Genomic DNA, 25,022 nt, shown 5'->3' on the forward strand with positions numbered 1-25,022 from the left:
TTATTCTTACAAAACTTAAGCAGTTTGCTTTAAAAAGACCACATCCCTGAACACACAGTAGCGGTACACATTTTATAATCTAAAATAATATAAACAGTTAAAAAAGATCACATTAAACGTTTCCAACTCCACCCATCAACCAGGTATTGCAGCCCCTCTAGGAATGGTGCCCTTCCCCAACCTGGGAAAACAATGTTGTTCAAAGAAAGAAGGTAAATAGAAAGTAGCCGCTTACTGGCAAACTCTGTAAAGTGGCGCTAATGTGCGTGGGTGTAAATAACACCAATCTGGCCTGTATGTGACCAGTCTTTATTTAGTTATTTAATTATTTTTCGTATTTTTATACTTTTTTCTCTGCGTTCCGAGATTGTCCTTCGGAATAGCAAAAAGGTCAGAAAATGATGACATTTCCATCCTAAGTGTTTCCTTCTATTTTGGAACCATTTGACAAGGGAACAAATAAAGGAGGGGCAAGAAGTGGTAAGTGCTGTCTCTTAAAAAAAGCAAGTGAGGATGAGCGCGAGAGAAAGAAAGAGAGGTAGGAATAAAGAGAGAGAAAGAGGAGGAGGGCAGCTGCCAGAGGCAGAGCAGGAGAAATGGACACTTCTCTGTGCAGGAAGGAAGAGACCGTTTTTTTCCCCTTCTCTGCCCGTCTCAGAATGGCCGAGCCTCACTTCAGCATAATAAAGGGCAGAGGGCGAGCCTTACTTCAGCATATCAAAGGACAGAAGGAGGGTGGCCTCTGTGAATGGAGGCAGATCACAAGTAAAGTTCAGGGCCATTAACGGTAGCGCTTTTGCGTGCTAATGGCACTGAGAATCACAGAGGGGAGAGGGGAAATTCTTTTGTCCCCCTTGTCCTCCCCACTGCAAAATCTGGGGGGGATATGTCTCCCACACTTCCTACGCCCACGCCTAGAGAATATGTACATAGATATATGCGATTAGTAGCTCATTGTGAATTGTGGGGGGTATGCGTGAAGGATGTACATAATTCATTGCATTGAGGGGACAACTAAGATGCAACTGTCATGGCAGGTGGCTTGACAAAGTAACTGTGGAGGTAGTGGTCTAGTTAATCAAACCAAATGTTAGTGCAATGAAAGAAGGAGGGTATGAAGACATAATGATGAAGGGAAACGAGTTGGCTGGGTTGAAGGTGTTAGCCAAAGCGAGTAGTCTTCCTGTTGATTTTATGGTGCTTGATAACTAAAAAAAAAAAAAAAAAGGAGTTCACAACCCTGATGTGCCTGATTTTTTAATGGGATGCAAGGCACACCTGGTGCGGTTGTATACAATGGCGATTACCACCTGAAGCGAGTATATATCATTTTCTATCACTGAAATCGTCTTGGGAGACTATCATAACGCCATTTTCCACACATTGACAATTCCTCTATCTTTGCCCACACTTGCTGACCTCTTAACACACTGCGCATCACTGGAGTTACAGAATGCTGGACCATCTGCACTGTTATATAGAGCAGTAGTCTTTTGTCTATGTCTGTCACTGAAGTTTGCTTGTAATCTTTGCGCCTAGTCATCGGCTGATGACATGATGTTTTTACTACATGCTGCAAAATTGACACATTTTTGCCATGTCATTGAAGTTTGCTTTTCATTTTTGCGCCTACTCATCGTCTGATGACATGATATTTTTACTGCATGGTGCCAAATTGCCAAGTTTTTGCCATGTCACAAAAAACATAGAAAAGTCACTAATACATTCAATAAAAACCAATGTCCATTTTCAAAGCGCGCTATGTGATCAAGACCACAGGTTTGTGGTCGAAACGTGTCATCCTGACATGCTAAAGTAATAATTGATTCATTGTATCTTCAACTGGAGTCTGTGCCCTTGTTTGGCCCGCATCAGTCCGGATTCTAGATATATATATATATATATATATATATATATATATATATATATATATATATATATATATATATATATATATATATATTCTGTGCAGTAACACCTGATATGATCCCTTTACTCAGAATCTGCCCATCGTATCAAAGTCCCTAAAACATACGAGGTAAGAATGGAAGACTGAACCTTCGTAGTGGTGGCAGTTAAGGTACGGACCACTCCCTCTCTGGCACAACACTGCACAACTCTGCATTTATTTAAGCTTCTAAAAACCTCTCTGCCAGTTAATAGGTCTGATAGGTGCAAGTGCTATGATGCCCCAAAACCCATTTCCAGAGTAGATGCGCACTGTACAAAATGAAAAATCAGTATAAACATGGTGCGGCAATCATGAACTTCAATAACTGTGCATTTCTTAACTACAACTGAGTAAAATAACTTTAATACAAAATAAAAAGGATCCTAATTTTATTTAGTACAGCATAATTTAAACACAAGGTGAATAAAAAGAAGAGATAAGCATTAAAGCTGCAACCTCATTTTAGAACAGCACCTTAATCAATGAAGGAAATGTATTCTCCCAAGCTCTTCACACAAGGATTGAGCCTGAAAACCCAACTCTTTCCCTACAGAGGTTTAATCCGCCATGCCCTCTTAATCAGATTTAGGGTTGAATCTCAAACATTTATTTCCCAAAGAAGTGTTATAATATCCCGGTGCTCCTGCTTTCTACACATGTTGACTTCTATCAGTCGCCCCATTAAACACATATAATGGATTTCCCGAAACACCCTGGTCCTAAAGCAGTGGTTGTTTTTTCAAACATTCTCCCTAATTCAGAAAGGGATACTCACAAATAACCTTTCTACAGCAAAGTTGAGTTTCCAAAACTCAAATGGAGAATCCCAATCATATCTGATGCAACACAGCAGTGGATATACCGGACTCCCATGCTGAGCAAGTTTGGATTATTTTAATCTCTTTCCTGTAACAAACAAACTCCTTTAATTTAGCAAATTGATTTATCCCCTTACTAAAACATCTAACATTTTCTGAATGAATAGTGGCTTACCACCCACTGTTGTTCATAAACAAAGACAGATTCTCTCTGCCTCATAGATGCAGAATGTCAATGCAAAGTGTCTCCTCTTTCTTCTAGCGTTTTGCACTGGACAGATCGCCCAAAAGGAAGGTATTTTTTATTTTATCTTTGGGTACAGATGGTTGGTTGGAAGAGACGTTGCATCCAGGGGTACTCCTCACAACAAGCAAAAGACAGACCACACTAATATGAGTCGAGCACTAGCAGCTAGGAATGATGTTAGGATGCTCTGCTCGTTGTCCCTCATGAATCTATTCTTAATTGTGCTCAACTTTTCCACTATTTGAGCAAAAAGGTGAATAGATGTCACGAGGGACGAATGCAGCCCAATGATGTAGCCAAATAAAAAGCAGCAAAAAATACCAATAACCATAGTCTCGTAAGTGTATAATTGAGCACCAAAATCTCCAATAAATTGTATGATCAGAACACCAACCGTTTAGTTCAGAATTATAGAGTACAGTGAGATGAATAAAACCCAAAGATTATCTACAGTGTGTGAGGTTGTTGTACAAGAACAGCAGGGCTTACTATGCAAAGAACCAAAGTACACTGGCCAACCTCTGCTGGATCCAAATATGCAAATAAGGTTGGGGAGCTCTGCTAGTGCTCTTAGTAAAGATGCCGCGGATTAGGATTGTAATGCACAGTTGGTGCCATGCTGGAGCATGGAAGAGAAGCAGTGCTTGCGGCCAGGATTGAAGTAAGTTGGCAGTTATTCATATCTCTTCTTACTTAGACGCAATTTGGATATAGTATGGTACATCCTAAGACCCGTGGTGTGCTTTGCTTTCTGTAGCTCTATTCATCATGTATCGGGCTGCTCTAGCTCCCAGAATGTCAAAGATCCTCCCATTACTTTGGTGGGCAGTGATTGGTCCCATTATGCCTAGTGTCCAGATCTTGATGAAGTCAGACTCTGAAGTTTTCATCTGTTACGCAGGACAGCACACATTTTGCTCAGAAATGCCTCCGCACATTAATCTAACTGACACCAAGCATTTACTCAGAAATCCCGTGGAGACTACACCAATGGCAAAGCACCACTGCACAAATTACAACCCAAGAAGCTTATGTGCCAGATTATTGTCCAGGAGCTCTGGTGTCCTCACGCCGACGGGAAGCTAGCTCTCTGCTTCCAGCAGCGTTTTTTCATATGGAAGTATAGGTACATAGACAGCAGACACATGGAGGACAGGATGTAAAGGACAATGCAGAGACTGAGGTCCATACGAGAGAAACCTAGCTCAAGCATCCGGAACCAGCGCCGCTGGGAGACGGGCCCCTTTGGATTGGCTCCTTCCACTGAAATCCCGATGAGGTACTTTGAGCCAGCACCCCTCTTTCTCAGGTGCTCATGCACTGCGACATAGTCCGCATCAAGTAGCACATCCTCCTCAAGCCTATGCGACATCAGCCCTCTCTCACTTGCACTGCGCTTCCTTCTTGCTTTCGGCTTGTAGTGCTGGTCAATAAAAGAGTCTAGATCTACAATGGCAGTATCCTCACTTTTAGACTTTGATCTCATCCGAATGACGGTGGGTCGTTTTTTATGCCGCTCTACTTGGTGCATCTCCTTTGCCATGCCCTGTCTCTCCAACATTTCCTCCTCCTCCTCTTCCTCATTCTCCTCCATCTCTTCCACCTCATTCTTAACGACATCACGTCTCTGTCTGATTGCCACTGGAGTGGTGCTGTCCGGCTCCGCTTTCGGTTTCTCAAGAGCCTCTCCCTCCACCCTCCTTTGCCTCTTCAGCAGCTCCTGCTCGTCCTCCAGGTAGTCATTCACAATATTCTCTTTTCTGTAGTGCGCCTTCAGGTAGTGGCGTACTTCGCTCACATCCCAATAGTGTTCTCCGTCCTTCTCCCACTGACAAAGGGGGCAAAGGTCAGGTGTAGGCCACTGCAGCTTGGGGAACCTTGGATCTTCACTCTTTTCCCCTAGGAAAACAAGAAAGTATGATGCCTTATTCCACATGGTTGAGTTCACACACACTAGTTCTACTGGACTCATAGTGACATTCTGGAGAATACTGTGTTCTATGGTGCCCCCGTCTGTGGAGCTACCCCAACAGGTCGCCTCACTTGCATCCCTTACTGTGGTTTCATTTCGAACATTTCATCCTCTCATACAATGTATACCATATTATACTTAGTTTACCACTCAACTTAGAGTGTGTCTTCCTCCGTGGGACCTTTCCACTTGCAAAATGAGCCAAATTCATACAGATATCAATAGTCATCTTCTAGGCAAATGCTCCTCATCTTTCTAAGAATGGTTCCCCTTTTGTGGACTGTGACTAACACATTAAAATAAGCTGGATGAGGGTTTTTGTCCTCCTGGAATAGTGCAGTAATTTGAGGGTGGCATTTAAATCTCAATCCTCACATAAACTGGTGAACTAAAGGAACAGTACTGGATACTCCACCAAGCCTATAAGTAAAGCTGAAATGGGTGGCAAATATTCCTGGACTGTGTTGCTGCCAATCACAGAGTCCACAGAAGCCAGAAATTTGAAATGAAAATGTCAAAAGATGAAGCTTCTGCAGAAAGCAAGTATCCATCAGGAACAAAGTGAAGCATTAGTGGCTCATGAGGGAGGCAGGAGTGACAGGAGGGAGAGACTCAGCAACTAAATGGTGCTTATGTTTCTGTCTGCAGAGGTAACATTTTGTTGCCAATCTTCGGAAGATATCTGTGGCAAGGCAGCATTTATTAGAACTCACCTGCCAAACGAGCGTTCACCTCGTTGTGCCGATCCCAAAGCCACTCGATGGCCTCATCCCGAGTGCTCACGTTCCCCAGGGACTTCCTGGCCATTGCCTCAAAGTGCTTGGCACACTCCTCACAGCCAAAGAAGTTCTGGACATAAGCCCTCATGGAACGGAGGATATCCACTGCATCTGAAAAGAAGAGAACCATGGACATCTGGTGATCCGAGTCACAGTGCACCAAGGCAGATGCCATGGCATTCATCCCTCCTCCTCGCCCTGCCACTCTAGGAATGTCACCAACTCTCATACACAGTGATATGACACGTTACAACAGTGAATCTACTAAAAATAATTTGACATGCTGAATCATGACTACCTTCCATTCGAAAATGAGCCTGTAATGTTACTCTCTAAAATGCAGTGACAGAGAAAGAATGAGGAGTATTTATGGTTCGCATGGCATTGACGTTGCATAGGGACATGTGCATTACCATTAAGCACAGGTGATGCACCGTTACATCGCAACTTTTACAACGGGAGTCTTTTACAACGGAACTTTTACAACGCAGGATCCATTACATCGGATGCCATTACAACGCATGGCATTACATAGCAGATGCTATTACAACGCATGACATTACATCGTAAGTATAGGTAAGTATTTAATTTTTTTAAATTTTATTAATATTAATTATAATTAAATATATTTATTTATGTTTTTTAATATTATTAATTTATTATTTATTATATTAATTAAAGTAATTTTTAAAATAAGTACAGGTGTACAGGGGTGTTTTTAGGTTTCAGGGTAGGGTTTGGGTTTTGGGGTACAGGGGTGTTTTTAGGTTTCAGGGTAGGGTTTGGGTTTTGGGGTACAGGGGTGTTTTTAGGTTTCAGGGTAGGGTTTGGGTTTTGGGGTACAGGGGTGTTTTTGGGGTACAGGGGTGTTTTTAGGTTTCAGGGTAGGGTTTGGGTTTTGGGGTACAGGGGTGTTTTTAGGTTTCAGGGTAGGGTTTGGGTTTTGGGGTACAGGGGTGTTTTTAGGTTTCAGGGTAGGGTTTGGGTTTTGGGGTACAGGGGTGTTTTTAGGTTAAATTAAATTAATTATATTATATTAATTACATTTCTTAATTAAAATAATTAAATTAAATAAATTATTTTAATTAATTTAATTACAATAAAAAAATATTTAAATTAAATTAATTTCATTATATTAATTAAATAAAATTAATTACAATTTTTATTAAAATTAATTTAAATAAATAGATTTAAATTTATTAAATAAAATTAATTACTATTTTAAAATGTATTTTAATTCAATTAATTAAATTAAATTAATTAAATTAACTTAATTACATTTTTTATACTTACCTATACTTACGATGTAATGCCATGCGTTGTAATAGCATCTGCTATGTAATGCCATGCGTTGTAATGGCATCCGATGTAATGGATCCTGCGTTGTAAAAATTCCGATGTAACGGAATGCGTTGTAAAAAACCGCGATGTAGTGACACCAATCCTTAAGCACAACATCACAAGGGATCCTGGTGAGCTACTTTAAATTTGTCCTGTAGACTGCAGCCCCACTACAGTACGACGTAGCACCAAATATCCTGGGGAAGATTTACAAGCCTCCTGCGCCACCAGTACGTCACTTTTCAGGACGTACTGGTGGCGCAGAGGACTCCTCCATATTTACAAGGACAGGAAAAGCCACCCTGCATGACTTTTCCTCTCATTGTAAATATGACCCCTTCTCACGCATCACTTTACGTTGAAGGGGCGTTCCATGGGTGTTCCCACGTAACACCCATGGAACAAGATTCATCTCCAGATTTGCACCATAGAGGTGATGTTAGTGAGGCACAACTAGGAGAAATGTTTTCATTTCTCCTAGTTTTTTCCTCTTTCCATGCGTGCTGCATTCTACAGCACGCATTGAAAGAGGAGAATGCCTGTAGTGATTGTTTTTGTGCAGGAAGGTGCCCCTTCCTGCACAAAAAATTCTCCCCACCACACAGGCATCCTTGCACCATTGTACAAGGGTGCCTGCGCCAGCGCATGGCTGCAGTTTGTGCGCCAGCGCAGGGGGAAGCACAGAGATGCAACATATTCTTGTAAATATGTCGCATCCCTGTGCTTCGGAAGTGCCGCAGCCAAAGGGCTTGTGGTGCCACGCTGCAGCACTTCCTTGTAGATCTGCCCCTCAGTGTTTTAAAATGAGCAAGACCTTAGAACCAGCAATGTAAAGAAACGAAATGGTTACTTATCTGTTGGAGTCATTTTGCAGCTTGAAGAATTTTCTGGATTTGCATGTTGTGCGTTGTTCTGCCATCTAGTGGTAAGGTCTGTAATTGTCTCTTCTAATCCCTTAATGGTTAGGTCTGGAATTTACTCTTTTAATCCCTTCTTTCGCTCTGATCATTTGGTCCTATATTCCTCCTTGCATGACATCATACATATGCTCCGGAAATTCCTCATGAGGTTGCTATTTTCAGATTCTTTTATCCCCTCGGGCAACCACCTGGTAGTTCGGGCCAATGTTCCCTCTAATATTTGTCCCTTATGTGCAGAAATGAATGGTCTCTGTGCACTGCAGCCAAGGCCATGTGTGTTGAAGACATGCGACAACTAAGCAAGCGAACTCCCTGACTCAGTGGTATATGCCACACCTAGGGTGTTTTGTTAAGGAAAACAAAATGGTGCATTTGGGTCCATTTTAGCTACATGGAATAGATCACTGATGGCTGCATAAATGCTTAGAAGACGATTCTTCCAAATAACTAGCCACTCTTACAACATAAAATGAGTGAGATATTCAACTAAAATGACAACCATTCACCCCGATGTGGTTTAACAATAGCTGATCATCTTTGTATATTTGTGCAATGTCCAAGCATAGTAAAGCGTTGGCATGAACTCAAACAAAAATTATTACCATTTCAGATAATGCTGCCAGAGGGCGAAGTTGTGTTGTTTGGTTTGGTTTGAATTCTGATCTCGGTGACTGGTTGTACGCATGTTAATTAATGCGGGTGACCACAGTGTTCAAACCCAGACACTGGAAACCTAATCATAAGATGTAAATCAGAACCCCTTTGACCTAAGACACAACTCAATAAGCAGGTGGCAATCTGCAGAAATTCCTAATCACGGAGTATGAAACCCAATTTCTGACTACCACTGTAGAAACATACGTGCAGCATCTTCAGCCTGTTGCCTTTTAGTTATTAGTCCTTTGCATTCATTATCTTGTAATTTTGCTTTTGCGGTATACACTTGAAAATAATGGCATTTTGTGCTCAAGTAGCATGGGTTTTGTTATGTGATGTTAGAACAATGATCAAATCGGAGTAACATATGGAAGTTTTCCTGTGTTTCAAAACTGCTGTTGGTGAAAAAAAATTACTATACGTGTCTCTCTCTTCTCCAATAGAAAGGATGGTCTGAATTAAAACTGAGGTCTATCTCCAGAGATTGTAGAGGCTTTTTTCCAGAATCATTGGTGCTACAAAGAAAAACTGAAGTCCACTAGTAGCGCCTATGTGTGGAGGTTTCATTGTTAGTATAAAAGGGATTGTGCCTGTAGAAGAGAGGGAATGAGAGGATAGGAGAAAAATGTTGCACAATGCTGAAGAAGCAGTAGAAAAGGGGGAAAGAAACTAGAGCAATGGGGAGACTAAAAGAGAAAAGCTACTCATGGCAAAATGAGCAGAATAAACAAAGAGGTTGGGGGACACTCACTGAACAGAGGTTAACAATTTCTCTCTTTAGTTAAAGACCTCTGAGAGGAGGGTTTGGAAAAAGGAGAGAAAACATGGAGGGAAAGACATAAAAAAGATTAATAAAAACCAAACATGGTTACAGGAGGTTGAGAAGGATATTAGAGGAATAAATAAGAACTTGCGAACACAAGAGAAAAGGCGAAACGTATGGGCTATTTCCTATGGATTGCGGTTCTTGCTTTGAAACCTTACATAACTAGAAGAACAAATAAAAAACATCCTGTACTAACCTAGGGTCACTGACTCTTTGAATATATTGGAACCAGAAAACAAAGTACCATACAGCAACTCAGCTCTATCCTTTCTCTATGTAGACGCATATCACCTTTAGTTTGCTGACGTTTTGAAGAGACGTGACCTATTAGATTTAGTGCTTGGCTTGAAACATGTGAACTAGAATGTTGTGCTTCATCCAGGATTCCTCCTCATTAATATTTGGGCACCTCTTTGAGTTTTCTGTTACTGTATCAATGCATATCATGCAACAAGCATACACTTTAGGCTAGCCAGACCTATTGGCTTTGCCAAGCCTCATTATTTTTTTATTTAATATGTTTTTATATAGCGCAAACTTTACCCGAAGGTGTCAGAGTGCCTTACAATATGACTGTTGGAAATGGCCCTTTTTGCAGGGTTATCCCCAAACTTTTTGCTTCTTCCTCCCTTGTTTTTCCTGATCTGTGGTTGTTGGCAATAGGACTCTGGGCACTTTACCACTGCTGATCAGTGCTAAAGTGCATATGCTCTCTGCGTAAATTGTGATTGTAATTGGTTATACATGATTGGCATATTTGTATCACCCAGAAGTCCCTAGTAAAGTGCACTGAGTGTGCCAGGGCTGGTGATTCAAATACTACTAGTGGGCCTGCAGCACTGATTGTGCCACCCACATGAGTAGCCCTAAAATGGTGTCTCAGGCCTGCCACCGCAGTGCCTATTTGCAGTCTGTGAACTCCCATGTCAACCTGGCCAGTGTCCCCACTGACCAGGCCTAACCCTTCCCTTTCTGTACACATTGGTCACCCCTATGGAAGGCCCAAGGTACCCCCCTGGGCAGCGTGCAGTGTATGTGAAAGGTAGAGCATGTACTAGTGCAGGTGACATGCTCTGGTAGTGAATGACAGCCATTTTCGTTTTTTACTATTGTAAGGCTACCTTGCCCATAGGCTATCATGGGGGATGCTGGCTACAGTGGCTACCAGCATACCTTCCCATATGAGCAAGGTAGGACATAAAAGTCTGGTATCCCTGAACTCAGAATTTAATAACACATCTTTTAGGAAAGGTGTTTTTTAAATCCTTTCTTTGAGAACAGCACTTTTAGAAAGTTGCTGTTCTCTTGTCTGACCTTTCTGTGTGACTTAGCCTGTTTGTGAATTGACTGTCTGGTTTGAGAGTGACAGAGGCTGGGGAGCCCCCAGGAGGCTGACAGAGTCAGCCCTAGGCTGAATGACTGCATCTGCATCCTGAGTGGTGGGAGGGAAGAGCACCTGGGCCTGAATAGGACTGTGCCTGCCTTCCACAATGCTGGCTCCACCTCCTGCTGGGCAGCTGACGACCCTGCCCCTCTCCCTGAGAGGCCAGAAAACCAAAGTGCTCAAGGAACACCCAGAGCTGGTTCAGACCGGGCTCAGAGCCCTCCTGCACAAAGGGAACAAAGACTTTTAGGGGTATAAGTACAGGACCCCTAACTACAGAAAATTAGATCATCCTGGAAACAAGATGGAACCCCTGCCAAGAAGAAAGCTGGAAGACTGAAGAAGGAATACTGTCCTGCTGTTGCTGGACTGACCTGCAGTTGCTTTGCTGCCAAGGAGAGAGAAAGGACTTTGCTTTGTGCTGTGTCCCCTTGCTTGAAGGAATCTCCAAGGGCCTGGAGAAGAGTTGGTTCCCTGTTAAGAAGTCCCAGGAACAAAAAGACTTCACCCCCAGCTTCCCTGGACTCTGCTGAGAGAGTTCTGTCCTTACTAGAGTGCTTGGGCCAATTGTGGTGCCTCTGGAAGTTGTACCTGTGTTGGGAAGCTGGAAACCAAGATTTAAGGAACTTTCTGCAAGTTTTTTCGCATCGTTCGTGGAGCGCATCTGCGTCAGTGCGAGGAAATTCACGCCGATACGAAGGCCAAGATCGTCGCAGCGCCTGTTGCCGCTGCCAGAGTCGTCGCATCCTTCATTTGCAGGACGCACCAGTCAGTTGCGGGAGTATTACCATCACTGCGAGTATCGTCGCAGAGCCTGTCATCACTGGGTGAGATCGTCTCACCGCTTGCTTGCGGACCGCATCACGTTGCGGCGAGAGTCGTCGCAGAGCATTGCATCGAGGGGCCGCGAAAGTAGAAGATCGACTCTGATCGTCGCCACCCTTAAGATCGTCGCATCGTACCTTTTGCGAGCCGCTTCCACCGAAACCTGTGCACCGAAATCCACGCAAGGTATTGCATCCCTCCCCATACAGACCGGAGTCACCGCAGCACGCCCGTTACGTCCAGCGGGGTTGTTGCATCGCCTCCCCAGGGTCTCAGGAGTGACGCATCGCTTGCTTTTCAATGCTACAGCTTTCACTTCTAAAGGTACTGTTGGCTAAAACGTGCCGAATCTGTGGATTATTTTAACGCAACCTAAAGAACACTTTGGAAACCATATTCTTGAACTGTGTATGTTCGATTTTTGTCGTTTTGGTCTTGTGTAGTTTAGATTAAATACCTTTATTTTTCTAAACTGTTGTGGAGTCAGTTTGTGGTGTTTTCACTGTGTTACTGTGAGTGTTGGTACAAATACTTTGCACATTGCCTTCAATAAGCCTGACTGCGCGTGCCAAGCTACCAAGTGGTGAGCAGGGGCTATCTGAAGAGTGTTTCCTCCTTACCCTGACTAGAAGCAAGGGTCCCTATTTGGACAGTGGTACCTACCTCTGCCAACTAGAGACCCCCAGTTTTAACAATGACCAGTTATATTACATAAGGACTTCAGAGTACATGAGTTACATAAAAGAAAAAACTGAATAACTCTAAGTTCACATAAGAATGGTAGTAATTACAGATGTCTACTACAGATAATAGTGGTTAGAGTTACAAAGAATTAGCTAAATAAGTAAACAACAATGATAATCGGGTGAATTAGTAGAATTGAAAATGTTTAAATTCTGAAAATAAGAGCATAAATTAAACATTACCAAGTAGTGAGGAAGGGGTAGGTGTCTTAAGTGCCTCAGTTACTTCTGATAACTCTACTTTGTTAGATTTATGTGCCCTTTTTCTCTTCACACTTTTCGAAAATTCTCAATTGGCATACCTTACACATCATCTTTCTCTTCATCACTGTGTTTCAACTCTATCCTTCTGCATGCACTTCCGAATCACCTCCCATTCACTCTTATCACCTGTAAACATAGCATTTTCTTTTCTTCTGGCACTGTCAGTTTACAGCTGTGTATTGCATAAAATTGTAATTACAATTGACACATTTGTGACCAACGCTTTGTGCACTTTGCAGAGAGGCCAGGGATTGGCTATGCATGAAACATGAATATCGGTATGACCCAGTAATGGGCAATGTGAGAAACTCACACTACTGTAAGTCTGCTCTGGAGCCCTTAGTCGTGTCACCCATCCATACCCAGAATCTACTCAGTTGCATGAAAAACGCAATGGAAAAGCAACCACTGGGTGTTTATAATCATTGATGATAAATAGAGGAATCATTTTGCTTGTTTAGTTAAGGGCATGAATTCAGGGCAGTAGGACATTGTTTGAAAGTCAGTTTTTAATTACTATTGGGTCTGAGCACTGGCAGGACTGACCCTCTTAAAGCACTTAACACCTTTTCAAGTGCATTCAAACAGCAAGCATCCCCTGCCAATATTGAAAGGAGCCAAAGCGCTTAGAAAAGTGACAGCTGCTTTACATAACAATGCACTTCATTCCAATTGAGAAGCAGGTGACATTGCAAACTGCTGCTTGCTTCTGAAGTCACGCTGCCCTCCTCTAGTAGCAGTCCCATCAAAGTTGTTGTGCAGCAGCAGCGCTGCTCACGGATTCCCTTCTCGTTTTCATCATGCACACCAAGACAAAGCTTCCTTTTGTGCTCCTGCGCTTTTAGAAGAAACAAAGGATCGCAAAGTCTTTCTCATGATGCATGTTCCTGCAGAGATCCTGCAGGCTGGAAAAGTGTAGGATGCGCGCCCCATACAGGGAACGTAGGTTATGGCTTACTGTTCCCCTGTACCTATTATTTCTATCTTCCTCATTTGCACATTCTCATTGTTCTGAGGAGATGGGAGGGGCACACTTGAATCAAGAAAATTAATCAAGCTGCAAAACTACACCTACATATAAGTAACTATTTCTTTTTCCTGCATTCATATTTTCTGGATTCATATGCTGAGCTTTGATTTTGCAGTGCTATCCTCTTCTCTTGGTAGGCTAGGTCGAAAAGAGGGGCTATTTGCAAACCGATGTAGTTGGACCATTTGTCCCACCTGTGCTTCATTATTAGCTTCAATGTCCTCAAAAAAATATTTTGTGATGGGGTGCACTGAAGACCACGCGGATGTCCTTTATTGTCACATTAGCAATAAAAGCAAGTGTTATTCCCTTTTTCTTGTGGAGCGTGCCCGTGGTTGATCTCCCACTGCTACTCCTGCTGTCTTGTAGCATGTCTGGACTATGCAAAAAGCCAGAGCTCTTTTAATGACTGGGGGGGGGGATCCTAGCTTGTCGAGGTGAAGGACATGAAGAACTGATTTCCTTTCCTGATTGGTTGTGTTCCCTTTGGATATTACAATATTTGTCTTTTGGACTTTGTGAGAAAATGCCCCCACTTTTTAGGGCTCGGACTCCTCCCCCTGGGGGAGGAGTTTCGAGATCCTAATGTTATAAGAAAAAAAAGAAGAAGTATCCTTAGGGCCTTGGTGAGAGGAATTCCACACATTCCTTTGCGTTTTCTGGCATCTGGTCAGTGATTCGTCTTCCCTGTGCTGTGTATGTAGTAGCCTTGAAGTGATAGGCTGTAAGTAATGTACGCGTGCCCGATGTGGCATTTTGTGTGCGAGAACGAGCATGGCAGAGTGATTAATCTTAATTACGAGCTGTCAGAGTGCCCGTGTAATGCAAGCCAGATGATGCGAACGCGTTCACAGCGGTGAGCGCGTTCAATGTTAAATGACGAGAGGCAGCAGGCGAGGCTCACAGAAGATGACTCATACATGCTCGTCCACACTGTAGTTCTTGTTTTTTATAGGAAGTGTTGAATGTTTTCTTGAAGTGTGCTTAATTTTGCTAAATATTCTTGTTGATTCGGTCATAGTTTGATTTTTTTTTATCAATTGGCATATGTAAAGTGTTCAGCTCACTAACGAACTGGTGGCGCACAGCTCGTTAAAGCAACATTTCTGTTCCCTTATGTCCGTTTCACTGTAGGGCTGAATATTTATAAAAACATGCATTCTTTAACGTAGGTCTCTGCATCGCCTCGATGCTGTGCAGTGACAAGTACAAGTTCATACTCATGAATGTGTGGTTTATATCTGATAAGGATCATTGCATACATTTATAAATAGAATCCCAACAGTTTTAATGCTGGTTACAAGGGAGGGCATCTCGGGTGCCTGGCGCTGGTTGGACAGCGCTGCACAAAATACCGGAGTGGTGTAAGCATGGTGCACGGGTCAGGGAGCGTGACTGACGCCTCGTCAGGGGTAGAAAGCGCTATATAAGTGCAATCTAAACACAATGTCATGTCCGCATCTTTTCAATAGGCCATCGGATAATGGAGGGAGGCGCTTCGAACCCAACCTCGAGGCTCCTCGCGTGCGCCCACGAATGGCCAAATAATACATTGGAGAACATGGCTTCCGTGGTCGTGGTTTCACAAACAGCTGACGGAGAGCACAGAATGAACACTACACCGCTTTTGTGGTTTGAAAACAGTTTCTCATCCTGCCACACGGCGGCAGTAGGATTCCTTGGTTAGGAAATTAAGCACAACTACACTTGAAAGCAGGGGTGCGGTACAACTGGGGCAGGCAGAATTGCATAGTTCCTCGCATGAACTAGGAGCAACACCATATGCAGCGGAGACGAGTGCACACGTTACATACAAACACACATAGGTGAGGTATTGCACAGGCAGCAGCAATTCAACTGACACACACCTACAGCTACCGCAGAGGCCCAGCAGCGCAAGTCGCACTCTCGCATACTGAACAGGTACGACGCAGTCTGCATCAGTGCAAGCTTCGCACACAACAGGTACAGGACAGGCTGCATCAGTGCAAGCTTCGCACACAACAGGTACAGTGCTGTCTGATCAGTGCAAGCTTCACATACCACAGGCACAGAGCAGACTGCATCAGTGCAAGCTTCGCACACAACAGGTACAGTGCTGTCTGCATCAGTGCAAGCTTCGCACACAACAGGTACAGTGCTGTCTGCATCAGTGCAAGGTTCGCACACAACAGGTACAGCAGAGTTTGCATCAGTGCAAGCTTCACACACAACAGGTACAGTGCTGTCTGCATCAGTGCAAGCTTCACACACAACAGGTACAGTGCTATCTGCATCAGTGCAAGCTTCACATACCACAGGCACAGAGCAGACTGCATCAGTGCAAGCTTCGCACACAACAGGTACAGTGCTGTCTGCATCAGTGCAAGCTTCACACACAACAGGTACAGTGCTGTCTGCATCAGTGCAAGCTTTGCACACAACAGGTACAGTGCTGTCTGCATCAGTGCAAGGTTCGCACACAACAGGTACAGCAGAGTCTGCATCAGTACAAGCTTCACATACCACAGGCACAGAGCAGACTGCATCAGTGCAAGGTTCGCACACAACAGGTACAGTGCAGTCTGCATCAGTGCAAGCTTCGCACACAACAGGTACAGCAGAGTCTGCATCAGTGCATGCTTCACACCCAACAGGTACAGGACAGGCTGCATCAGAGCAAGATTCACATACCACAGGTACAGAGCAGACTGCATCAGTGCAAGCTTCAGATACTACAGGTACAGTAGAGGCTGCATCAGTGCAAGCTTCAGGCACAAGTACAGCACAGGGTGCATCAGTGCAAGCGTCACACAGAACAGGTACAGAACAGAATGCATCACTGCAAGCATCACTCACACAGGTATGGGGCAGTCTACATCAGTGCAAGCTTCACACACAACAGGTACAGAGCAGTATCCATCACTGCAAGCTTCACACACAACAGGTACAGGACAGGCTGCATCAGTGCAAGCTTCACACACAACAGGTACAGGACAGGCTGCATCAGAGCAAGCTTCGCACACAACAGGTACAGTGCTGTCTGCATCAGTGCCAGCTTCGCACACAACAGGTACAGAGCAGACTGCATCAGTGCAAGCTTCACACACAACAGGTACAGGACAGGCTGCATCAGCTTCACACACCACAGGTACAGAGCAGAATGCATTGGTGCAAGCTTCTCACACAACAGGTACCGAGCAGACTGCATCACTGCAAGCATCTCACACACAGGTTTAGGGCAGTTTGCATCACTGCAAGCATCACTCACACAGGTATGGGGCAGTCTACATCACCTATGGCACATGCACCTATAAACCCGCACAAAAAGTTACGGTCTTAACATTTTAAACATAAATATATTGTCTACTGAGTAAAAACCAGCGAGAAACTGCACATTCAAACCTGTGCCCGCCCTGCTAAGATTTCAGCTGACCGAACCTGATAAATGAGCGAGAAATTACCTAGTTTGAAGTTTAAGTGTGGGTTGAGTATATTTCTTGTACTTCTCCATTTTGCACCTGTCTCGGGGTAAAGACGGACCCCGCGCATTTTTTTTAAATCTCTCATGCCTGGCTGCAGAGTAGCGAGTGCAGAGTAGTGAGTGCAAATTAGTGAGTGCAGAGATGTGAGTGCAGAGTAGTGAGTAGTGAGTAGAGTAGTGAGTAGAGTAGTGAGTAGAGTAGTGAGTAGAGTAGTGAGTAGAGTAGTGAGTAGAGTAGTGAGTAGAGTAGTGAGGAGAGTAGTGAGGAGAGTAGTAGAGTAGAGTAGTAGAGTAGTGAGTAGTGAGTAGAGTAGTTAGTAGTGAGTGCAGAGTAGTGAGTAGTGAGTGCAGAGTAGTGAGTAGTGAGTGCAGAGTAGTGAGTGCAAATTAGTGAGTGCAGAGATGTGAGTGCAGAGTAGTGAGTAGTGAGTAGAGTAGTGAGTAGAGTAGTGAGTAGAGTAGTGAGTAGAGTAGTGAGTAGAGTAGTGAGTAGAGTAGTAGAGTAGTGAGTAGTGAGTAGAGTAGTTAGTAGTGAGTGCAGAGTAGTGAGTAGTGAGTGCAGAATAGTGAGTGCAAATTAGTGAGTGCAGAGATGTGAGTGCAGAGTAGTGAGTAGTGTAGTGAGTAGAGTAGTGAGTAGAGTAGTGAGTAGAGTAGTGAGTAGAGTAGTGAGTAGAGTAGTGAGTGCAGAGATGTGAGTGCAGAGATGTGAGTGCAGAGTAGTGAGTAGAGTAGTGAGTAGAGTAGTGAGTAGAGTAGTGAGTAGAGTAGTGAGTAGAGTAGTGAGTAGAGTAGTGAGTAGAGTAGTGAGTAGAGTAGTGAGTGCAGAGATGTGAGTGCAGAGTAGTGAGTAGAGTAGTGAGTAGAGTAGTGAGTAGAGTAGTGAGTAGAGTAGTGAGTAGAGTAGTGAGTAGTGAGTAGAGTAGTTAGTAGTGAGTGCAGAGTAGTGAGTAGTGAGTGCAGAGTAGTGAGTAGTGAGTGCAGAATAGTGAGTGCAAATTAGTGAGTGCAGAGATGTGAGTGCAGAGTAGTGAGTAGTGAGTAGAGTAGTGAGTAGAGTAGTGAGTAGAGTAGTGAGTAGAGTAGTGAGTAGAGTAGTGAGTAGAGTAGTGAGTGCAGAGATGTGAGTGCAGAGATGTGAGTGCAGAGTAGTGAGTAGAGTAGTGAGTAGAGTAGTGAGTAGAGTAGTGAGTAGAGTAGTGAGTAGAGTAGTGAGTAGAGTAGTGAGTAGAGTAGTGAGTGCAGAGATGTGAGTGCAGAGTAGTGAGTAGAGTAGTGAGTAGAGTAGTGAGTAGAGTAGTGGAGTAGTGAGTAGTGAGTAGAGTAGTTAGTAGTGAGTGCAGAGTAGTGAGTGCAAATTAGTGAGTGCAGAGATGTGAGTGCAGAGTAGTGAGTAGTGAGTAGAGTAGTGAGTAGAGTAGTGAGTAGAGTAGTGAGTAGAGTAGTGAGTGCAGAGATGTGAGTGCAGAGTAGTGAGTAGAGTAGTGAGTAGAGTAGTGAGTAGAGTAGTGAGTAGAGTAGTGAGTAGAGTAGTGAGTAGAGTAGTGAGTAGAGTAGTGAGTAGTGAGTAGAGTGTAGAGTAGTGAGTAGTGAGTAGAGTAGTGAGTAGTGAGTGCAGAGTAGTGAGTAGTGAGTAGAGTAGTGAGTAGAGTAGTGAGTAGTGAGTGCAGAGTAGTGACTAGAGTAGTGAGTTGTGAGTGCAGAGTAGTGAGTAGAGTAGTGAGCAGTGAGTAGAGTAGTGAGTAGTGAGTAGAGTAGTGAGTAGTGAGTGCAAAGTAGTGAGTAGTGAGTAGAGGAGTGAGTAGTGAGTAGAGTAGTGAGTAGTGTAGTGAGGTGAGTAGTGAGTGCAGAGTAGTGAGTAGTGAGTAGAGTAGTGAGTAGAGTAGTGAGTAGAGTAGTGAGTAGAGTAGTGAGTAGAGTAGTGAGTGCAGAGTAGTGAGTAGTGAGTAGAGAGTAGTGAGTAGTGAGTAGAGTAGTGAGTAGTGAGTAGAGTAGTGAGTAGAGTAGTGAGTAGAGTAGTGAGTAGTGTAGTGAGGTGAGTAGTGAGTGCAGAGTAGTGAGTAGTGAGTAGAGTAGTGAGTAGAGTAGTGAGTAGTGAGTAGAGTAGTGAGTAGCGTAGTGAGTAGAGTAGTGAGGTGAGTAGAGTAGAGTAGTGAGTAAAGTAGTGAGTGCAGAGTAGTGAGTAGTGAGTAGTGAGTAGAGTAGTGAGTAGTGAGTAGAGTAGTGAGTAGTGAGTAGAGTAGTGAGTAGAGTAGTGAGTAGAGTAGTGAGTAGTGTAGTGAGGTGAGTAGTGAGTAGTGAGTGCAGAGTAGTGAGTAGTGAGTAGAGTAGTGAGTAGAGTAGTGAGTAGTGAGTAGAGTAGTGAGTAGCGTAGTGAGTAGAGTAGTGAGGTGAGTAGAGTAGAGTAGTGAGTAAAGTAGTGAGTGCAGAGTAGTGAGTAGTGAGTAGAGTAGTGAGTAGAAAGTAGTGAGTAGAGTAGTGAGTAGTGAGTAGAGTAGTGAGTGGAGAGTAGTGAGTAGAGTAGTGAGTAGTGAGCAGAGTAGTGAGTAGTGAGCAGAGTAGTGAGTGCAGAGTAGTGAGTAGACTAGTGAGTAGACTAGTGAGTAGAGTAGTCAGTAGAGTAGTGAGTAGTGAGTAGAGTAGTGAGTAGAGTAGTGAGTAGAGTAGTGAGTAGAGTAGTGAGTAGAGTAGTGAGTAGAGTAGTGAGTAGAGTAGAGTAGTGAGTAGAGTAGTGAGTGGAGTAGTGAGTAGAGTAGTGAGTGCAGAGTAGTGAGTAGAGTAGTGAGTGCAGAGTAGTGAGTAGAGTAGTGAGTAGAGTAGAGTAGTGAGTAGTACATCACAGGCAACAGCTGTGCAAGCTTCTTACACTCACAAGGAGACCACAGGCAGCTGAGGTGCAAGCTTCTCCCACTCACAAGAAGGACATCACAAGCAGCAGTGGTGCAAGCTTCTCACACTCACAAGAACGACATCACAGGCAGCAGCAGTGCAAGCTTCTTACACTCACAAGGAGACCACAGGCAGCAGAGGTGCAAGCTTCCCTTACACACTCACAGCAGGTACTGTGCCAAGGCAGCAGCAGCAACAGAGCAAGAGTCCCTTACAAAGAACAGGCACAGCACAGAGATGCACAATGCAATCTTCTCATACTCACAGGCAGCAGCGGTGCAAGCTTCTCACACTCACACGAAGGACATCACAGGCAGCAGCTGTGCAAGCTTCTTACACTCACAAGGAGACCACAGGCAGCTGAGGTGCAAGCTTCTCACACTCACAAGAAGGACATCACAGGCAGTAACGGTGCAATATTCTCACACTCACAAGGAGATCACTGGCAGTACACACCACATGAACACACTCCATAACACATAGCAACAATACATTGGCATTTACAATGCCATTAGCTCAAACTCAAATAAATCCGAGCCCAATTGCATTTCTAATGCTTGTTTCTGAACTGCTGATGGGCTTGACTGAGTGTGCCCTGGGTCCCTGCAAATCAGGTACCCAGGGCCCGTGTTCCTTCCCTAAAAAGAAAAGCTATGCTGAAACAAAATACCCAATTGGCACCTCTGGCCACCTGTCAGCCCCTAGTAAAGGTACCCTAGCTACCCAGGGTATGGTGACCAGAGGAGACTCCTGAGGGCTACAGCACTTATTGTGCCACCCTCAGGGGCCCTGTACCCTGGCCCCCACACGCTGCCTTTGCAGGCTGAGTGCTTAAGTACAGAACTAAAACAAGAGTCGACATGGCACACATCCCTGTGTGCCATGCCCACAGAACCCACTGCCCTGGCATACTTCATTCACCCCTCTAGTTGGGTGCCCTATGCAAGAGGTGAGGGCACAGGGGCATGAGCTGTGCCCCTACAGTAATCAGGGCAATTCCTGGGCACTGTAAGTGCAGTGATGCCATTTAAGAGTATATGGTGCTGGGAGGTTGTCATTACGAACTCCACAGCACCATAATGGCTACACTGAAGACTGACAAGTTTGGTACCAAACTTCTCAGCACATTAAACCCGCACAGATGCCAGTGTGGGATTTAATGTAAAATGCACGAGAGATGCCCTCCAAAACCCAAACCTACAATCCACGTCTGGGCTGAGTGGCTGCAGAGGCTGCCACACAGCAGACATGTTGCTGGACCCCTGGGTGGAGAGCCCCACGCTCTCCTGGGCCTGCAACAATGCACATCGTGGGTGAGGTGATATGTCTCCTCCCCCAGGATGGACAGGGGGAAGCTTCAAAGGCATACCGCCTCTGAGAGCTTCTCCAGACCATTTGCTGTACCCAGCAACTGGCCTCCCACCCGTTCTACCCCCACCCTGGCGGGAAGACTGGCGGGAAAAACTACGTCAGGAAGGAGGGTGTGCCAACCTTTGCCAACTCCACCCCTCAGGTGGGGGAGGCAAGGTGAAGGACGACCCCGGGCTCCGGCCATCTTGTGGATGGGGAGCCCCGCCTAATCCCAGGTAGGCTCCTGCCCCCCTCCCAAAGGAGAGGAGCAGGCTAGGGGGGTGTCCTCACCCCAGGACAGGGGCCCATTGGTCCCTGCCCTTGCCCTACCTGTAACGCCCCTAAATTTAGTATTTAGGGGCTCCCTGAACCTTCCTTCCACAGATCCTGATATCAAAAGAAGAAAGAAGATCAAGAAGAAGAAGACCCGCCGCGTAGCTGCTAACAACAGGACAACAACAACTGACTTGGCCCCAGCCGTACCGGCCTGTTCATCCTGGAACCTGCTCCTGCCCAATCTCGGCGGCCTCCGCAGACAGCAACCTTGGGACACCCAGAGGACCTGCCTGCCTTGACCCTCTCGAAGATTGCGACTCCCATCAGCAGAGGCTCTGCTGCAACTACCCACCTGGTGCCCACCAGGAAGCTCCGGACCAGCCCACTCTGCACCAGCCGAGCTCGGGCCGGGTCAACCCGAACCAAGACCACGAGGATGTCCCCAGGTGACTGGGACCGAAGTCCAGTGCCCAAAGACCCTCCTCGACGAACCAGCCGACGCCTGCAGACTCAGAACCAGGGGCCACCCCAACCGCGACCAGCCGAGGGTAAGCTTTTCCGACTCCCAAAGACACCCCTTCACCCGGTGCCCCGCGGCCCCCTGTGCTTCCCTTTGGGGTAGCTACCTGTGCTCCAAGATCCCAACTTACCTCTCGAAGTTCTGGTCGACCCTGGAGCCTTTGTTCCTTTTTCAAGATCCTCATTGGATAACATTGAGCGCCCGACGGCTCAAAAGCACCCTGCACCCTGCCGCCCGAGTGCCGCTAGCTGTGACCTCTCTGTCCTATCTTACTTCCCTCTTGCCCTGAGCAAGTGACCAGGAGCCCAGCTCCCAGAGCCGCGTGGCCTGCTAGTCAGCTGCCACCAACCGAAGGCCCCCCTTCCCTCATTGGATAACATTGGGCCTACCTACCTCTGCACCCAGCCGCCCCTGCGCCGCTGGGACTGAACTAACTGTACTCACCTGACCCTGGGGGATCCCTGAGTCTATGCCCAGAACCCTAACTTCACCAACCAAGTACTCACCTGGAAACCGGTAATTCACTTACCTGCCATTGGATAACATTGACCCATTTTTACTTGAAAAATTTCTAAGTGTGGAGTTTTGAAAACTGAAAATATTCCTATAAAATCAGCCAAAGTCCGAATTCGAAAATACTCACCTGTGATCAGGAGAGAAGCCAGTACTGTAACTTTCAGCCCAGTACTGAACCGCAAAAGTAATCCCTAGCGGGCTTACTAGTAACCTGTATTTTCTCCATAGGAACCCATTGTCTGCTTTTCTATGAAATTTCTTGTGTCTACTTTTGAAAACTGCAAATACTCTTTAAAAATCGTACGAAATACTGAAACGCAATTACCTACCTGTTTTGAGTTAAGCCCCCAGTGCTGGCCCTAGGAGACTAGTGCTGGGTTACAAAAGTAACGCGATCGTACTTTACCTGTAACCTGAATTTCCTCCCATTGAATAACATTGTCAGAATCACCTTGAAAAAGTTTCTAGGTGTGAACTTTTAAAACAACTTTATATTCAAGAAAATCTAGCACAGTAACTAAAACGTTTTTGCTAATCTGGTTTCAGCTTAGACCCCAGGACTGAATCTAAGATCTAGTCCTGGAACAACTAAAGTAATCCATAAAGTAAATAACTGTACTTTCCTATGAAAAACCCATTGAGCTCAATGCTAGAGTGTGTTTCAGAACTGTATTGCTTATTAGCTATCCTGTAAATATTGTGTGTACAAACTTATTGCTCCTCTGCAAAATATTTACAAGACAGTACTCGTACCTTGAAAAGTATATTTTTATAACTGTTGGTTCTAAAAATAAAACAACTATATCTGAAGATATAACAACAATTGGCCTGGAGTTCAGTTCTTGAGTGTGTGAAACCTTTTGCTGACTGAGTGTATACAACAAATGCTTTACACTGTCCTCTGGCACTGCCTTACTGCTCGACCAAGCTACCACTTTGGAGAGTAAGGTCAGTTCTGAATTTAACCTTGGTTATACCTTTGGAGTTTGTGGACTCTATACACACTGTACTACCTTATTGTCCAGTATATATAGAGCCACTTTCTCACAGACTTTGATTGTATGCAGGGGCTTTTCCGTTTGAGATATGGCGCCTGATTTGAATCTTGGCCGATGGGTTACTCCGTCACAACGGTGAATGATATCCCTTCTGCTGAAATATAAATCCCATTATATCTTATGGGATTTATATTTTGGTGGACAGGATATCCATCACCTTTGTGATGGAGTAACCCATCCACCAAGATCTAAATCAGGCCCGTAGTCTGTTAGAAAGAATGCAGGTAAGCGAATGGCCTGGTTGACATGAAAGTGCAGTATCACCTTTGGCAAGAAACTGTTTGTTCTCATTAGCACTCTGTCCTTGTCTATTTGCAGGTAAGACTTCTGTGCTGTGAGGGCCCTTTGGCCTTGCTCGTCCTCGAAAGCTGGCCAGGCACATCCAATTTGGGCCCCTTAGCGTCTCCAATTTTCTGTGCACCGGTTGGGCAGTGGCCTGGTCCTTTTTGTACACTAGATAGAACACAACCCACTCCTAGTTGTCAGAGGTTTATGCAGAAGATTCCTCACCCTGTTCCAGCCGGTGGCTACCACAAAAGTCCTTGTGCCCATGCCCATTCTTCCAAGATTAAAACAAAATAACACTGTATACGCCTCCCTGTTCCACTCAAACTAATGAAAACAAGCTTGCAAAGTCAATGTATATCCCCTTTGTTCTTATTGAATGCATGTAATATAAATATTGTTCCATATGTTGGTGCCATTAATACATGCCTTGTAAATTATAGGCACTGCTTTTTGTCACAACAGATCTGTAATGTGAATTCAGTGGCACTAGTATCCATCATGTTAGAGGCATATGAGCTGCAGATCTCACACTTAGCATTAGGTCGCCATATGGTGTTGGGCTCGGATGATTGCAGGTTGTTGTTGTCTTGGAAGAATTCTTTGTATTCACAAGATAGGTGACTCCTCCCTTGGACGATAGTGCGCATGGGCATCCACTCCATCCTTAGATTGTTTTTTCCGCCATTGGGTTCTGATGAAACTTTTCCGCTCGGGTTCGAAATCTATTTTCCAAAGTAGTTCGACGTGAAAAAACTAACTTAACTCTTCGGAATAACTTCCAAACATCTATAACCTTCCACTCGACTTAATCGGCTTGATTTCGGTCATCAACCCGGGCCGTTGGGCCTATCCATGCCGTGAGGCCTAGAGCTCACGGAAAGGACGCCATTCAAGAAATGCCCCCA

The 25,022-nt window shown here is 44.7% G+C and overlaps 1 protein-coding gene across 1 annotated transcript in view; it reads right to left on the bottom strand.

The window, feature by feature from the left end:
- Positions 1-2,323: 2,323 nt before the first annotated feature.
- The window catches only part of QSOX1 (quiescin sulfhydryl oxidase 1), a 350,420-nt gene continuing 327,721 nt past the window's right edge, over positions 2,324-25,022 (bottom strand). Inside the window, exons 11-12 of the mRNA XM_078643550.1 lie at positions 5,702-5,878; positions 2,324-4,915 (exon numbers count right to left, since the gene is read on the bottom strand). Of these exons, the coding sequence (XP_078499676.1) occupies positions 4,083-4,915; positions 5,702-5,878 (1,010 nt within the window). The 3' untranslated portion in view covers positions 2,324-4,082. The remainder of the gene's footprint in view (positions 4,916-5,701; positions 5,879-25,022) is intronic.

Source organism: Lissotriton helveticus, chromosome 1_1, assembly GCF_964261635.1.
Source record: "Lissotriton helveticus chromosome 1_1, aLisHel1.1, whole genome shotgun sequence".
Lineage (NCBI taxonomy): Eukaryota > Metazoa > Chordata > Amphibia > Caudata > Salamandridae > Lissotriton > Lissotriton helveticus.